Source organism: Nannobrachium achirus (assembly GCF_963921795.1).
Source record: "Nannobrachium achirus genome assembly, chromosome: 16".
Lineage (NCBI taxonomy): Eukaryota > Metazoa > Chordata > Actinopteri > Myctophiformes > Myctophidae > Nannobrachium > Nannobrachium achirus.
Window position 1 is genome coordinate 58,745,355 of NC_137823.1, and position 17,780 is coordinate 58,763,134.

Genomic DNA, 17,780 nt, shown 5'->3' on the forward strand with positions numbered 1-17,780 from the left:
ACAGGGGGTCCGGAACCCCTAGGGGGTCCTCAGAGTTACTACAGGGGGTCCTTCAAATCTTTGTGTGATAGAAACTTTTTTTCTCCTTTTTTATATTAACCACTTGAACCCTAACGTCCATATTCTGAGAACTTTAGCCAAAAATACAGATCTACAAGTGCTTGTAGATTGTCTATTTTCGGCAGAGAGGCTTGGTGTAGAGGGGAAAAAGAGCAGACTAAGTACAGGGTGAAAGGTCAAGTATTGACGGTTCAAGTGGTTAAATATCTGAAAACACAAATTGACATGAATCCAAAATACACTGATGATTTTGCTGTCAAACGATGAAACAATATGGAATCTATGAAAAGGTTGTGGGGGTCCCTGCTTTTTGGGTCCCTGCTTTATCTCTCTCTCAACTAAAGGGTCCTTGGCCTGAAAACATTGAAGACCCCTGGTCTATCGAGTTGTGAACCGTTTACCTGCATAGCATCTGGTGATGCACGGATCATTGTCTGCTCTTATTGTGACTTTAAACCTGATTTATGCTTTTCTGTACGATGGTGTCGCTCACGCGAAATAGACAATCTACAAGCTCACAACCCGTCACATCTTGACACGTTGTGAGCTTGTGGATATCTGATATTTACGGAGCTCACCATACAACAGAATATAAATAAAGTATTAGTTTAGGGACCAAGTATTTGCCATTTATCCTACTAAACCAGAGATGTTTTGACTGTTTTGAAGTCACAAGATCAACTTGACTCTCTGTAACTTGGACTAGAATTTGATTAGATCAGAGTCTATCCACCTGTTTCCGCGGGAGTTTACTGGAGATTATTTGGACCTGTTTGGACCACACTTCCGGTTTAACAGCAGACATACAAGGTCACGTCGCGTCGCAGATGCAACGCTTGTGAGCTTGTAAATCACACTCGGCTGCGGCGCCGGAAGCTCGGTACAGCGTCTGCGCAGTGCACTATGGGGCGTTGGAAACTCGTGGATAGAGAACATGTCTGCCTGCACTTGATGATATCATTCACACCAGCCATTAATATGTGTCTGTCTGTATATTTTGGGTCCAGATATGATTTAACCAGATTACACGTTTGCCTGAAATGTGTTCCCAGTCCCCACATTGAACTCTGTACTCCCTCTCCCACGCAAAATGCATATCGCTGCCTGCATATCACTTCTTCATAAGAATTATGGAGAAGTGAAAGTGTCAAATGACTCAGATGACTGCGGGTTATGTAAATTGTGGCATACATTACACTCCGCTGTCCTCTGAGATATAGTTTTACGATTACGGTCTGGTCTCCCTGTCACCGTTTTACTTGTCTGTCTTCAACATGTTGTTGTATGAAGATTGGAGACACCTTGATTTAGTTTAGTCTATTAATAATTAGACCAAATGTGTCTCTGATCACTGTCAGGTTTCGATATGGTTTAAAGGGGAAGACCACCCATTTTCAATATTGAACTATGTCATTAATATAACTTAGAGGAGTTGTGTGGAAATAGAAAAAAAGTTCCCCCCCTTCTGTGTTGCCTAGAAGTGGAGGATTGATTTTGGGGTTTGTATTGTAAAGTACAACGGTGTGATGTCATCAAGTTGTACTTTACAATACAAACCCCCAAATCAATCCTCCAGTTCTAGGCAACTCCTCTAGCCGTGCAAGCATGGCGTCTGTTTCAGCTGTGTGGAAGGATTTTACCAGCCTGTGTGGGGACGCTGCCATCGAAAATAGCTGATCTACAATCTCACAACGCGGCTCGAAGTGCCGTAACCTTGGCATCAAAATGTTTCAGAAATAGCCTCCCTACAAGCTGCTTGTACAGTGTACATTTAGATTTGTATTTATTTAAATGGGGCGTTAACAGTCTGTCTAACACCCTGGTGTTCTGTCCTTGACCTGACCAGGTAACCTGTCACTGAGGAGTTAAAGGTGATACACCATGCATTTAAAAAGTATTTATGTCATATTGATTATGTCCCAAAAACGTTTTTCAAAAGGTTTGAGGCTAAATTACCACTCCTGAATAGAGAGCCTCTCTCATTTTTGAATGGCTCTCAGAGCATTTCAGCTGCAGTACCACCTTTGGCCTGAACTGAACCCCCCCCCACCCAAAAAAAAAAATCTTTTTGAAAAAAACATTTTTTTTTTAAATAATTTTGTTTTTGAAAAACATTTTTATTTATTTTATTTTTTTTGTGTGATGATGCGTCACAATCGGCAGATGACGTCACAATCGGTAGCAAATCTGGATAGCCTGTTTTGAGAACCCGTGGGATACTTTTAACCTTCGCCTTCTCAAAACCAGAGAAAGACACCGGTCAGAAATGGGACTTTGTGAGGATAGAAGGTGCTAGTGGGACCCCAAAAAAAGGTTTTAAAATAGGAAAAGTGAAATTTCATGGTGTATCACCTTTAACAGTCTGTCTAACACCCTGGTGTTCTGTTCCTTTACCTGACCAGGTAACCTGTCACTGAGGAGTTCCTCTGGCTACGTGTTGAACTACAACACCTCCACAAACTGTTCCACCAGCAGCAGCACCGTGCAGACCAGCATCAACTTCCTGTGTGGGAAAACCCTGGTGAGAATCGCACATCACACTTCATCTTGCAAGGAAATATATGGCTGTCAGAATGATTACATAATCGCCTAATCGCAATTATTTGACATAATCACGACTGTTTTTCATGATCGTCATAATCCTTTCCATGTTGAAAAATGTTCATATATATTTTTTTTTAAGTAAAAAATTGTGGAAATGGCAGATCTACAAGCTCACAACGTGTCGCATCGTAGATCGGCTATTTCCACTAGCAATGTTCTTTTTAAGTATAAAGTTGTCAAATATGTCAGTAATTTCTTTGTATATTTAGGTTATGTATCATATCTGCCATGTGCAACTTCAAAGCCTAAAAGTCAAACAGAAATGTAATTGTCAATGACAAAAATACAGTTAAATCGTTAATCGCAATTATTTGAGTGACAATTAATCGTCATGTAAAATGTCATAATCGTGACACCCCTACATGCACATGTTGAAGTTGCTCGTGTGCACATTTTTGGAGCGGTGTGAAGCACAGCTCCGCTATGAGCAGCAATGTGTGTCCAGTGTCCCACAAAGTGTCCAGTGTCCCACAACTATCTGGTTGAGTTTGAACTGTTTTCGCCACCTAGTGGCGGAAGAAATTACCTCTGGGAACTCAGATTGAGTTGACTTTTTTCAAATTGATTACTCATGCCATGGACACTTGAGTTCAATTATATATATATATATATTTACCTGGAACTGCTCAAATTCACCGCTCCACTTCGAACCGAGGTTTGATTTTCTTTCTCTACGAGGGAGCAAGCACGGACGCTTGGCCCGAGCCGTCCAAGTCTCTCAACAGCTGTGGCATAATTCACACTGTTTGTTCACTGATTAAATGCATAAATAACAGAGTGTCGGCCTCTACTTCTAGAGGCCATTCTGTTAGCTGTCGTAGACAGAGAACACAATAAGGGTATCATTATCATAACTTCAGAATGTCAGTCAGTCACACTGTCCCTCCCCAATTAGGGATAGGGTGGGGTTAACCGTGTACACAAAAATAAATCTCTACCCATTTAGGCCCGATTAGCAGAAAATAACAGAATTATCACTCAAGTGACCATTGGTAGTTCCCAGGCGGGATGTGTGCTGTCCATCCATCCATCCATCCATCCATCTTAAATCGCTTATCCGGAATCGGGTCGCGGGGGTGACAGTTCTAACTGAGACCTCCAGATTTCCTTATCCTGAGCAACTTCCTCCACTCCCTCAGGGAGTACACCGAGGTGTTCCCAAGCCAGTTTGGAGATAAAATCCTTCCATCTGGTCTTTGGTCTGCCATGGGGTCTCCTCCCAGTGGGACGTGCATCGAGGACCTTCCTAGTTCCTAGGAAGGCGCTCGGGGCGCATCCGTACCAGATGCCCCAACAGTGCCCCTCAGTGTTAACTCTGAGTGTACAGAATCTACAAATGGATAAATTGAGGATTGTTAAAACATCCTACTTGGTCCAGAGTGTGATGCTAACGCTAACTTTATCCTGTTGGATTTTAGCCTAGTAAACTGACTCCTCCGCAGGAAGAGAGACTGGTTTACGAGGCTAGTTGGATTTATCCAACGTTTGTGTCTTGTATCAAATGTTGCTGGCTGTCATGAAAATGTATAATATTAACTTCAAAACAAGTGGCACGTTGAGAGAGGCTTTGTAATTTACATAAACCTCAGTTAAAAGTTCATTTCGGTTTTTAATGGCTTGACTTTTAAAATGAACTCATTCTGTAGCTGATAAGACAACTAGGAAATTACCAGAAGGACAGATGATATGTTGAATACAGCCTGTTTTGTAGGTCATGCAAGGCTGCGTTACATATTGTTGGACCTTAGCGTTTAAGCCTATTTTTTTTTCTGTGTGTGTGCGTGCATGCAAGCACGTCGTGCATGCTTGCTTTCTCTATGGATTTATTGGCTATCGATCCCTATATGAACCCATGACATCTTAATTATCTAAGCTTGAGGAAATTAGAAATGTTTATTGAAATTGTTCTAATCGTTGCTCTAAAGTCACTAGAAAGGTACTCTCTTCTTTAGAGCGCACAGTCTGTGGCATGTGATGATTACAATTCTTGGGATTGTGTGCGGATGTATGATGATGCATTGGTGATGATGCATAGGGAAGGTACAGTATAATAAATAATGATAATAATATAATACTTTATATTTTTGAGCGGTGGTCACAACGCTCCTATACGTGGCCGTGTGTGTGGGTATGTCTGTCTCCGTCCGTGTCTGTCTGTCTGTCTGTATGTAGCCTACAGTACCTTTTATGACAACACATGTTAAGGGAGGGGCGCTGTTTTCAGGCCAGGCCAGGCCAGGCACACGCACACACACACACACGCACACACACACACACACACACACACACACACACAGGGGGGAAGGGGGAGGGGGAAGAGGGTGCTGTTGAGACTAGCCTGGGGGGGGGGGGGGGGGGCGGGGAGACAGAATTCATAGATCTAGAACACATAGAATTCATAGATATAGAACACAGAATATGTACAGTACAGTACAGGGTTGGTGGGTAAACCACCGCTCAGTTCACACGGGTGTGATTTTTAATATATATATAACTTTATTTGTATAGCACTTTTTTAAACAATGTTACAAAGTGCTTGAATTATTATAATATTATTATTATCAAGCACTAATTACATCATTTACATCATTATGGTACAACCAGGGGAGTCATACTGTATAGAGGGAAAACAACAACCAATAGTATGGTATATTGTCATCACTAGGACAAACATGATGTTATAATGTTAATGTCCAGACTAGGGCTGTCATGATTGTGACATTTTACATGACGATTAATTGTCACTCAAATAATTGCGATTAACGATTTAATCGTGTTTTTGTCGTTGACAATTACATTTCTGTTTGGCTTCTAGGCTTTGAAGTTGCACACGATAGATATGACACATAACCTAAATATACAAAGAAATGACTGACATATTTGACAACTCTATCCACAACTTTCCAACATCCCATCGTGCATTGCGCAGAAGGCGAGCGGCATTTCCGGCGTCGCAGCCGAGTGTGATCTACAAGCTCACAACGGTTGCATCTGCGATGTGACGTGAGCTTGTATGTCTGCTGTTAACCGGAAGTGTCCCGCAGATAATGCTACAGTAAAGTCTTGCGGAAACAGGTGGATACTTAAAGAACAATGATAGTGGAAATAGCCGATCTACAAGCTCACATGCGACGCGTTGTGACTGTGAGCTTGTAGATATGCTATTTCCACTATTTTTGACTTATATATACTGACTTAAATATATATGAACATTTTTCAACATGGAAACGATTATGAAAAATAATCGCGATTATGTCAAATAATTGCGATTAGACGATTATGTAAGAATTGTGACAGCCCAAGTCAAGACATAGCATACACAGACCAGACTCTGCTGGAACCGAAATCATGCAACAGAACAGCAGAACTTAACCTTTTTGTTGCTAAGCATTAACATTATGTCAGCCTGGGCATGTGAAGCTCAAATTGTTGTCAGTCTGCGTTGGGTACCTTAGCATTCACGTACCAGCATGAAACCGTTTCAAATCGATATGCGCTGTTGCAGTGAAAAGCTGCTTCAGCTGCTCTATCTTTAGACTTGACAAATGCAAGGAGCTTTGCATTATTTTATCTGGCAATTTATCACAAACAGGACAGTAAAATCTATTGATATGTAATGTGAGAAGAGAATGTGATTAGTGTCCTGAAAAGGATCTGTGGCATTTATCAACAAACTATGGAAATCTTGGCTTTCACAAATGGCCAGAGTAGGAAATGATGGAGGCCATGTTGAAACTGGTAAGACTTAATCATGACTGGAGTCGACTATGACAAGGCAAACAGCGTTAGTGTTCTGGTTATGGTTAATGACTTGCATTAAATATGGTATGTTGTTGCGACCGTAGGTCGCATTTACTATCAAAACCTCCACCGGCTGTCCGTGCGTCAGTCAGTCACACGTCACACTTTTGCCCTGCTCATATCTCCACAACCGTTGCCCCCATCCACGCCAAATTTTGCACACACACTCCTTACCTGCCAAACTACTACCTCCAAGGACCCCCGCAGCTCCAGGGACCCCCAGCTCCCTGGGGGACCCCCAGGTGTCATTTTGCCCTGCTCCTATCTTCACAACCGTTGCCCCCATCCATGCCACATTTTGCACACACACTCCTTACCTGCCAAACTACAACCTCCAAGGACCCCCGCAGCTCCAGGGACCCCCCGGTCCCTGGGGGACCCCCAGGTGTAAAAAATGACCACATGTGCAAAAATGACCAAATGACCACCCCAACGGGGCTGCTCACGGGGAATTCCTGGGGACCACCCACTCCTGGTGCTCCAGAACGTTTGCAAAAGTGGTGGCGCCCCCAGTGGAGGACCCCCTCCACTGCAGCTCACATAAAATGCCGTAACTCCTACAGATTTTGCCCTAAAATCACGAAAATCACTACACAGCATGTCTACACTCATGGCATCAACATGGATCAGGAAGATTTAGGAAATACAAATTTTTGCCCTATTTGTGGAGATAAGCGACCTACGGTCGCTTATCTCCCGATTAGGGAGTCTTACTGGTCATCAGCAGTTAACTCATTCGTAGTTTACGGCCGTAAAGCCCGTTAATTTCTCTATGTCTTTCACTGCCGGCTTCTCCGAGTCCTACCTGTTAACGTGGGCGCTCGTCCAGTTCCCATCGTGCGTGATCGGACACTGCTCGTGTGTTTGCGTATTCCATCAGCTTCTCAAATCCGTTGAAACTTTTTCAATTGATCAATAAGTTCTCCATCTGTAAGCCGCGGAGTGCAGACAGTAAGCTGGGCCAAAATAGAGGACGGACTTCCGCTTCCGGTTCAGGGACTCCAATGTTAAAGTTGTCCGCTCAATAATGTGTCCGTGTAGAAACCGATCACGGAGCATTAGTTCCGGCCTATTTTAGTTGCGTTTCGATGAAAAAATGTTTTTTAATACATTTTTATTACATTTACGGGTTCTACGGGCATGGCAGAGAAGGGGTACAAAGGGGTATTTTGATGGCAGAGTTTGTGTTTTAATGAGAGGTTGCGAATTAAAAAATGGCCTGCTTCACTGCAACTCCACGGCTTTTTCCATTAGGTATCCCTCTAAATCATACATGGCCACCTGGCGGCCCGGGGGCCACACGCGGCCCCCACCTTCACTTAATGCGGCCCGCAGGTTGATATTGGAATACTGATATATTATTGATTTCAGCTGTTACAATTCCAAACATGGAAAAATGTACCGCTTTAATTACTTCAGTCTAAATTAGTATAGCTTAATGACTAGTATTAAAATGTTATTTTATTTTTTCAATGTCCAATGTATTTGTATTTAAGTTCATAAAGTTAACATAACATACAAATGCATTAAAAATAAAAAAAATAAAAAATTCCAATTCAAAAATAGCAGATCTACAAGCTCAAAACGCGTCGCAGTACGCGTTTTGAGCTTGTAGATCTGCTATTTTTGCTATGTCTAATCTATGCATTGTGGCCCTCTGGAGTCAGTGTGGAAATGTAGTGGCCCTCTCCGTCATCAAAGTTGCTCACCCCTACTCTAAATTAAGCAATATTACACGAGAGGGTGTGGGATAACTGAATTATTTGCACGACAGTGATGCGGTCAGGAACGAGCCGTACCCTCGAGTGTAATATTGCAATTATACAACTGTTGCCCTTAAAAAAAAACACGTCAACTTAATTTCATTGTAATTAAGATATTCGATAGGAATTTCGTGACCAACGCAGCTGATTTCTTTACTTGATGAGAGACCGTGCATCTGTGCTCGTTATATGCACGGTTGGAGAGCCTGTTTTCCATTGAGAGCCCGACTACCTGTTGTATAATGGATCTTTATACTCTTTAACTGCTTCACAAGAACAGTGTTGATGTGACTGAGCAATCAACTACAATGCAGCATTGACGAGTTGGCCTTGGTTTGCGCTGGCAAATTGAATGCCTGCAAAAGTGCGAATGACTAGTAGAGGTACAGTGCTGTCAGGGCTGTCACCATTATGACATTTTACATGTCGATTAATTGTCACTCAAATAATTGCGATTAACGATTTAATTGTGTTTTTGTCGTTGACAATTACATTTCTGTTTTGGCTTTTAGGCTTTGAAGTGAAGTTGCACATGGCAGATAATGACACATAACCTAAATATACAAAGAAATTACTGACATATTTGACAACTTTATACTTAAGAAATAACATTGATAGTGGAAATAGCCGATCTACAAGCTCACAACGCGTCGCGATGCGTTGTGAGCTTGTAGATCTGCTATTATTTTTTACCTTAAAAAAAATATATGAACATTTTTCAACATGGAAACGATTATGAAAAATAATTGCGATTATGAAAAATAATTGCGATTAGACGATTATGTAATAATTGTGACAGCCCTAGGTAGGTACTGTACATCCCATGATTCAGAGGGACAGGAGCATTGTAATTGTACTGTAGGTCCCATAAGCCGGATGGACAAATTGCACCTGAATAGATAGATAGATAGATAGATACTTTATTGATCCCCGAGGGGAAATTCAGATCTCCCATAGCTACATACAGGCATAGGCATATTAGTTAAAAACAGAACACAAAAAGAGGAGTTGGACACAGGTTAAAAACAGAGAGTGAATACACATAAAAACATTAAAAAGCATTTAAAAAGGTAACCATGGGGATAATAAAAAGTCCATTGCATAGGCCCAAAAAACGAATTAGTAGTCCAGGTCTAGCGGCTGGCCATCGAAATAAAAAGTCTAATGGCGGAGGGAATACAAGTGACCATTGGTGAATAGCTAGTTTTGCTCTATAACCACTCAGGATATGTATTCTGTTACCAGGAGGGACAATGGTGTACATAAAAGATTATCTGGAATTTAGGTCCTTGGTGTGCTTGAGCCTCGCACAACAAATATGACACCGCTTTACGCAGTAGTTTGGAGATTAGCTGTAGACAGACAAAACAGACGAGTGTGATGAGTGTGTCTGACTCTGATCTGCACAGCAGAAACACTGTTGGTATAATCTATTTGAAAATACGGAAAATAGCAGATCTACAAGCTTGTAGCTAGGGCTGTCACGATATGACATTTTACATGACGATTAATTGTCACTCAAATAATTGGCGATTAAGATTTAATTGTGTTTTTTTTATTTTTTTTTATTTTTTATTAATGTTTGTGAAGTGTAGGCTTTGAAGTTGCACATGGCAGATATGACACAAAACCTAAATACACGAAGAAATTACTGACATATTTGACAACCTAATACTTAAAAAATAACATTGATAGTGGAAATAGCCGATCTACAAGCTCACAACGTGTCGCGATGCGACGCGTTGTGAGCTTGTAGATCTGCTATTTCCACTATTTTTGACTTTTAAAAATTATATAGGAAAATGTTTCAACATGGAAACGATTATGACGATTATGAAAAATAATCACGATTATGTCAAAAGATCACGATTAGACGATTATGTAATAATTGTGACAGCCCTACTTGTAGCCATGCAATCTTTTTTTGCTTAAGCCCTATGTATACTTCCCTATTGTATATAGGTAATTTGAATTCATCAAATGAGTGTTTGCATAATTGTGAGGCAAATGTGAGCAATGAAGAACAGAAACGACGCGTTGTGGCGGTAATGAACTCCCCATGATTCAGTGTGTGTGAGAAGTGACACCTGGGTATGAAATGATGAAGTAGGCCTGACACCTGGGTTTGAAATGATGTCTCACTGGAAACTAGATGTTGACTTGACACTGACACAATATGTATTTCCTGCCACAGTGGGTTCAGTGGGCTGCACTGTGTGTTTGTCTTCTTACAATGTATGTTTCCTGTCAGATGCTGGTTTTCATACTAAAGGTTAAGCCTACAACAGACGAAATGAAAGTCTGCCTAAAGCGCTCGATTCTCTGTCAAAAAGACTAATAACACGATTGTGACGATTAAAAGTGATGAGTTTATACTGGCCATAGAATGCATTGCAGACGACACAGATCAGATGTTATGTTAAGACAATACTTTTGCTGTCTTTTATATTATATTGTGATCCTATTTTTTACTGGTGTTACTATTTATTCTGTACTTGTTGTTGTTCTCTACCATTAACTGTCTTTATTGCTGAACTGAATTTTCCTCTGGGTCAATTAAGATTTAATATATACTATATACCAGGGGTTCCCAAACTTTTTTGTCTCAGGGCACCCCATAAATGTTTCTTTTAATCCGAGGCCCCCCTACATTATAATTTTCACTCCCAGCACGTTTATATATTTATAGCATATCGTCGTTGTTGGGTGGAAACCTTGTATGTTCAAAACCATTCGTTTTGTATGTATCTTCTATAAAATGTGCTAAACTAGTGAAAACAGCAGATCTACAAGCACGTTGTGTGCTTGTAGATCGTCTGTTTTCACTAGTTTTGTACTACAAACTCTGCCTGACAGTGATGATATTTTAGTGATTATGTTGCAAGGAAAACGTTGAGATAATAGCCATTTTGGTTATAACTGACTGAAAATAACTTTGTAATTCAAGTTAAAAATGATACTAAATGTTTTTTAAGTGTCCAAATAAATTCCAAATATTATCAAATGATCTCGCGCCACCCCTGGACTGCCGTCGAGGCACCCCAGGGTGTCCCGTCACCCACTTTGAAAACCCCTGCTATATACTAGTATATACTATACTATATATACTATACTATAATATATACTTTATCTGTCTGTCTGTCTGTCTGTCTGTCTGTCTGTCTGTCTGTCTGTCTGTCTGTCTGTCTGTCTACTGTATTTATCTAATCTAATTTATCTAATCTATCAAAGTATATTTAAAGATCTGTCTTTGTTCCTCAGGGGAGCCCAGAGTTCGTCACCTCGTCCCAGTGTGTTCATTACTTTGAGTGGAGAAGCTACTTGGCCTGCAAGAGTGGCAAGTTCAAACCACATAAAGAGGTACTGTAGGCCTTTTTTTTGCGAGACCAACTGACTGTAGGAAATATGCATCATGTCTGTGTGTGTGTGTGTGTGTGCCTTTGTGGGCTGCGGTGTGCGCGTGTCTCTGTGTGAGGAGCGTGTGAGATGCATTTCCACAGTGTGGAAGGTAAGACTGTCACATGAGTCCATGCAGAGAGACGGCCCACATTACAGTCCAACATAGGGCATTCACCAAATATTCGAATATCAAAGTCACTTTTCGATGTTGTTCACCAAAGTCGATTATTCGCTTTTTTTTTTTTATTGTTTTCTCTTTAAAAAAATATATAGTTTATAAAGCTTGGCGAGATAGGAAGTCATAAGAATCAGTTGTCAAACCTGTCAAACATTTTTAGGCCGTGACCCCCAAAATAAACATATTTGAACTGGGGACCCCCACCCTGACATGCACTTGGAATTAGCCGATCGCTATGCCCCTCCTAAAGCCGTCCTCGTCCAATGCCAAGTTAGCAACAGGTTACTAACGCAGCAGACTTGGCAAGCTGCCATGGCGGCGCGCATCGGTGTACCGCTAGTCTGGCTGCTAGATAGAGATGGGATTTATGGTTCTTTGAAGTGAACCGGATCTCTGAGATCCGTTCCTTTCAAAGAGCCGTTCAAAAGACTGGCTCATTTTAGTTACTGGTTACTTTGTAGATTTTGATTATGATTGTAAATCACTTCCACCCAAATAGGCCTGTACATTTTGGCCATTGGATACATTTCTGGCATTTGAAAATAGGTGATCTACAAGCTCACAATGTGTCACGTTGCGATGCATTGTGAGCTTGTAGATCAGCTATTTGCAAATGATTTTTCTACATTTTACTCATTAGAAAACCTGTGAAACAGGACATTCTGCATAATGAGTACGTTCTAATATTGGTACTTTAAGTAGCCTACATTTTGATACCAATACTATTTTACTTTTACTCTAGTAGCCTACATTAATAACATTCCAAACTTGATTGCAGTATTGATATGTTTACCTAAGTAAAGAAATGTAGTACTTTTCCCACCACTGTTCATAGAAAGGAACGGCTCCCTACTGTGAACCGAATCATATCGTTCATTTCAAAGAGCCGTTCAAAAGACTCGATTCGTTCGCGAACGTCCCACCCACTCGCTTCCGTGTCACAAACACTGAAACAAAAACAGAACGGATTGCACTGACCTACACAAACCAACCCACGGGAATAATTTAGGAGCACTTCATGAGAAAATATAACTGGTAACACTTGTGTACTGTATGTTAATCTGACTTTAGTATAGGCTATTGTTTTCTTCCTGGACGTTTGTGGCAGGTTAGTCTGCAGCTGGGTGCTATTGCTGCACGCCGCCATGGCAGCTTGCCAAGGCACCCGCCTTAGTAACCTGTCGCTAAACGTGGCATTGGGCAAGCACGGCTTTAGGAGGGGCATAGCGATCGGCTAATTGTAGGTATTACTGTACATTTAATGTGACTCGGTTCCGCAGGTAAGTATTGTGAAAATAGCAGATCTACATGCTCACAACGCGAGGCGTTGTGTTGTGAGCATGTAGATCTGCTATTTTCACAATGTTCGCCTCTTGCTTACTTAATATTTGACAGTTTGGCCAGTCCTGTCGAATATTCGACTATTCGAATACTTTGAGGTCGAATAATTCGAATACTAAAAATCACTATTTGTGAATGCCCTAACGTGCACACATAGACATCAAAGGGGGCATGAGCCCCTGCCCTTTTATCTGTCTGTTAAAAAGTGCCCTCTCCAGACCATGAATGCAGTTTTTACTATGGTGAAAGAAACGCAAATGCCTCCTTTCCATGTCATACCTGAAGGCAGCATTCAAGAGAATTGCCTTGTCCAAACTCTCCTGAACTTGAACGCAGCATCTTATGTTGAAAGAATTGCCCTCTCTGTGTAGGTAGAAATCCATGCCGTTACGCCACATCTCGATCTCACATCTTGATTATGCTTAGTTCAGTGTCGTATCAAGCACAGAAAATAGCAGACCTCCAAGCTCACAGAGATTTGAGGTCGGCTATTTTCAATATTTCCACCAAAAGGCCTTTTTAGAAATTCCAGCCCCTGCCTCTCTAACATTCTCTGCACGTCCCTACAGTCCAATACACCAGTGGTTCTCAAACGTTTTCATGTGAAGAACCCTACATTTTGTGTATTCAGCTGTGGGCCCTCCTTTGTAAAGATTTCTTTACATTTTCAATCATTTTCAAAGCCACATAACACACACTGGCCGTTTATAGTTCCGTATTTTTGATTTTGTGTACGTTTTGGGTGAGAGAGATCGTGCAGTAATTGCGTCGACATGCTTAGTTCGTCTACGGTTTGTGCGTGCCGACCCGCTCTCCGCTCCAATTCTGCTCCCTTTGGAGCCGCGCGCCACATTTGCGCCTCGCAGCACAGAGCACACGAGAGCAGAACAGAGCAATTAAAGCACAAGCCTGGGAAATCTCTCTTCCTCCTCCGTTTCTAGTGTAGACCTGCGGTCCTTATGTATTACTATGAACCACTTAAACCCCAGCATCCCTATTCTGGTGGGAACATTAGCCAAAAAATAGCAGATCTACAAGCTCACTTTGCATTCTGCGTTGCGACGCGTAAGGATGTAGAGATTTGATGTAGAGTAGAGTAGTCCCAAGTACAGGGCCAACTTGGGGCCAGTTTACCAAGTTTAGAGGATTTGAAAGTGGTTAAATACTTTGACTTTCCTTGCCTGTGTCCAGGTGCCCTGCTACGTGTTCGACACCGACGGAAAGAAACACGACTTGACCCCACTGATCAAACTGACCGATGGGTACCTGGTGGACGACTCTGATGACCAGGTGGACTTCTACATCAACGTCTGCCGCAGCCTCAGTACGGACATTATGGATGGATTGACACGGAAAAACGTTTTGATCCAAGAGTCTTCATTCTTTAACCCATTTAGGCCTATATTTTGAGATGGGGGTCCGTGGCCAAATACATGTCATTTTGGGGGTCCTTCACATGAAAAAGTTTGAGGACCACTGACATTGTGGTGTCTCGAGCTATTAAAGCTCCAGTTAAGTGAAAAGGACCTTTTCTTTGACAATGGCTGGCCAGATTGCTGACATAGAAACATAGGTTTTTCAAAAAACCTTAGAAGGATTCAAAAGACACTTTTGAATCCTCGGGTCAAAATTCAAATTTTCACGATTTTTCAAAAATAGCAGATCTACAAGCTTGCAGCGCGGCACTCGGTGCTGCGCTGCAAGCTTGTAAATCTGCTATTTTTTAATAGTTAAAGCATAACATATTGCGTAATAATGAGTACCCGGTGTAAATGGGTTAATGTCGCTCACCCTCTCTCTCTCTCTCTCCCCCTCTCTCTCTCTCTCTCCCCCTCTCTGTCTCCTCCCAGACCGTCCAGACACTAAGTGTCCCGGGGACTCGGCGGCGTGTCTGAAGAACAAGCAGGGTTCCTACAGCATGGGTTCTCCTACACACAGGCTGGAGCTGGTTTCTGATGACAGGTAACCCAGATAATGATAAACCTTATGCTACACACTTACTGTCCATGTACTGTACATGCTACACACTTACTGTCCATGTACTGTACAGCAGGGGTTTTCAAACATTTTTGTCTCAGGGCACCCCATGAATATTGTTTTAATCCGAGGCACCCCTACAATAATATAACTTTCACTCCCAGCACCTTATATTTATAGCATATCGTCGTTGTCGGGTGGAAACCTTGTATGTCCAAAACCGTTCGTTTTGTATTTATCATCTATAAAATGATCTAAACTAGTGAAAACGGCAGATCTACAAGCACACAACGCCTCGCATCGCGAGGCATTGTGTGCTTGTAGATCATCTGTTTTCACTAGTTTTTTGCGACAGTCTTGTATGATGAAGCAGGGCTTTGCTTTACCAAAAGACGTACACATTTGAAACTTGGAGATACAAGGTTTCTGCCTGACAGTGACGATATTTTAGTGATTATGTTGCGAGGAAAACGTTGAGATAACAGCCATTTTGGTTAGAACTGACTGAAAATAACTTTGTACTTCAAGTTTAAAATTATACTAAATAATATTTTTTCAAGTGTCCAATAAATTCCAAATATTATCAAATTATCTCGCGGCACCCCTGGACTGCTGTCACGGCACCCCAGGGTGCCCCGTCACCCACTTTGAAAACCCCTGCCTTATGCTACACACATACTGTCCATATACTGTACAGGGCTCCCACGGTCATGGAAAATTCCTGGAAATATTTTGAAATGAGAAAAATCATTTTCCAGTACTGGAAAAGGTTTGGAATTGATCAAGGGTCCTGGAAGGTCCTGGAAAAAATGTCTATGCATTGTTTTTGGTTATTGATTTTGTTAATACAAAACATTTTCTAAAACACGTATAACATTCATTTTTCGTAACAGGCTGTGTGATTGCAGCCTAATGTAATGTATGTGATAAAAAGAACAGATCTACAAGCTCGCAAAGCGCAAGATTCTATGCTTTATTTTTGCTACACTGCCTGTCTTTGGGCATTGCACATAGGAGTAAGGGACTCGTGAATGAATGCTCAATGAATGAATGATTATATAGTCCTGGAAATTGGGTTAAATATTCTGGAAAGGTTTTGGAAATCCATCTGTAAAAATGTGTGTGAACCCTGACTGCAGCAGTAGTGGTGCTCCATCAGGGCTGATGCTTAACGGTCTGTCCATTTGCCTCAAAGCAGAGGAAGGATAGGAGTCTGGGTGTCAAGGTCCGTACACACCGCCGGTGAATTTAGCGAACATTCGCTGGTGAACTCCTCTCTCTCTCTGTATTAAATCAAGCTCACTCTATCCTACTTAAAGAGAGAGAGAGCATGGTCAAGGGACCTTCCCTTTGCATTGAGGCCGAGGGGAACAGTGTTTCTTTTCCGTGTCTCTCGTCTGTGTGGCTGCTTGGAAAAAGTACTCGAATGTCTACTGGTAAAAGCATGGTTTATGTATGTTTTATTGTTAATTTATATCTGCAAAAAGACTAATGTTTTAAAATAAATCGCTGGATATTATTATTATTTAATAGGATAACAACCACGGCCAGGTCATCATCACTTGAGGATGTAGTTTAGCTTTTGCTAATTCGCCGGTCTGTACAGAGCTTCACTGTCTGCTCACTGCTGTTCATCAACGTTTGCTCCTCTCCTCTCCTCTCCTCTCCTCTCCTCTCCTCTCCTCTCCTCTCCTCTCCTCTCCTCTCCTCTCCTCTCCTCTCCTCTCAGATTGCAGCTGAGGTATGAGCTCGATACCGACTCTGTTCCAGACTTCTGTAATGGACACACTCCCGCTGTCACCGTCACCTTCATCTGCCCTTCGGGAAGACAGGAGGTGAGACACGCAGGCACGCATATCCACACCGAACAAGCAGCACAATAAAAATGAATGGCCGTTGATGAATTGGCCATCATAACGCATCATTCGGAGCACTTCCCAAGTCCACGTACGCTACAGGTTAACTTATTGGATCTTGTCCCGAATTTGATTGTCTTCAAAATATAGTACGTTTCATTTTCTCCCAAATGGAAGTGGGCCTGACGTGACAAAAAAATGTTAAAAGACCAAATGTTACATCTTCTCTAAACTGCTTTAATAAAACAAACAATAGTTCTGTGTCCGATCGTATTGACATAAGTGTTGACATTAGAAAGTCAGGCTTCTGAGGAGCCACAGTGAAAGAGAGGGAGATGCTTGGGGTGAATTGTTTTCCTTTTACACAGTTAACTCATCCAGCGCCAGGAATCTCCACTAGAGGGCGCCCAATGGCCAGAGAATCCACCATAGACTTACGCTGTATATGCACAAGCCGTGCGCAGCCATGACGCGCCTGAACACTTTCCTTTGTGTCATGAATAGGGACAGGATGAAGTTAGCTTGAAGTTAGCTATTGGCTACCAAGCATTTTAGAAGCCCTATTTTCGGCGATTTAGCAGTGATTAAACCTTGCGCACCTCATGGATATGCATGGAACAGAGAAAATGAGCTCTAAAGATCCTGGATTGCATTGGAGTGGACGGCAAATATCGGCGGCGCGACCCTCTCGCGGGCCGATGTAAACAGATCGTGGCCGGCGGCCGGCTCGAAAATTTAGCCCGGTGCTTCGGTAAGGCCTCTGGATGTGTTTTTTTTTTTTTTATAAAAAGCCGAACTAGT

The 17,780-nt window shown here is 41.9% G+C and overlaps 1 protein-coding gene across 1 annotated transcript in view; it reads left to right on the plus strand.

Moving 5' to 3' along the window:
• The window catches only part of igf2r (insulin-like growth factor 2 receptor), a 95,206-nt gene that overhangs the window by 12,631 nt on the left and 64,795 nt on the right, over window positions 1–17,780 (plus strand). Inside the window, exons 3-7 of the mRNA XM_080745274.1 lie at window positions 2,463–2,581; window positions 11,490–11,588; window positions 14,338–14,470; window positions 14,997–15,108; window positions 16,853–16,958. Of these exons, the coding sequence (XP_080601400.1) occupies window positions 2,463–2,581; window positions 11,490–11,588; window positions 14,338–14,470; window positions 14,997–15,108; window positions 16,853–16,958 (569 nt within the window). The remainder of the gene's footprint in view (window positions 1–2,462; window positions 2,582–11,489; window positions 11,589–14,337; window positions 14,471–14,996; window positions 15,109–16,852; window positions 16,959–17,780) is intronic.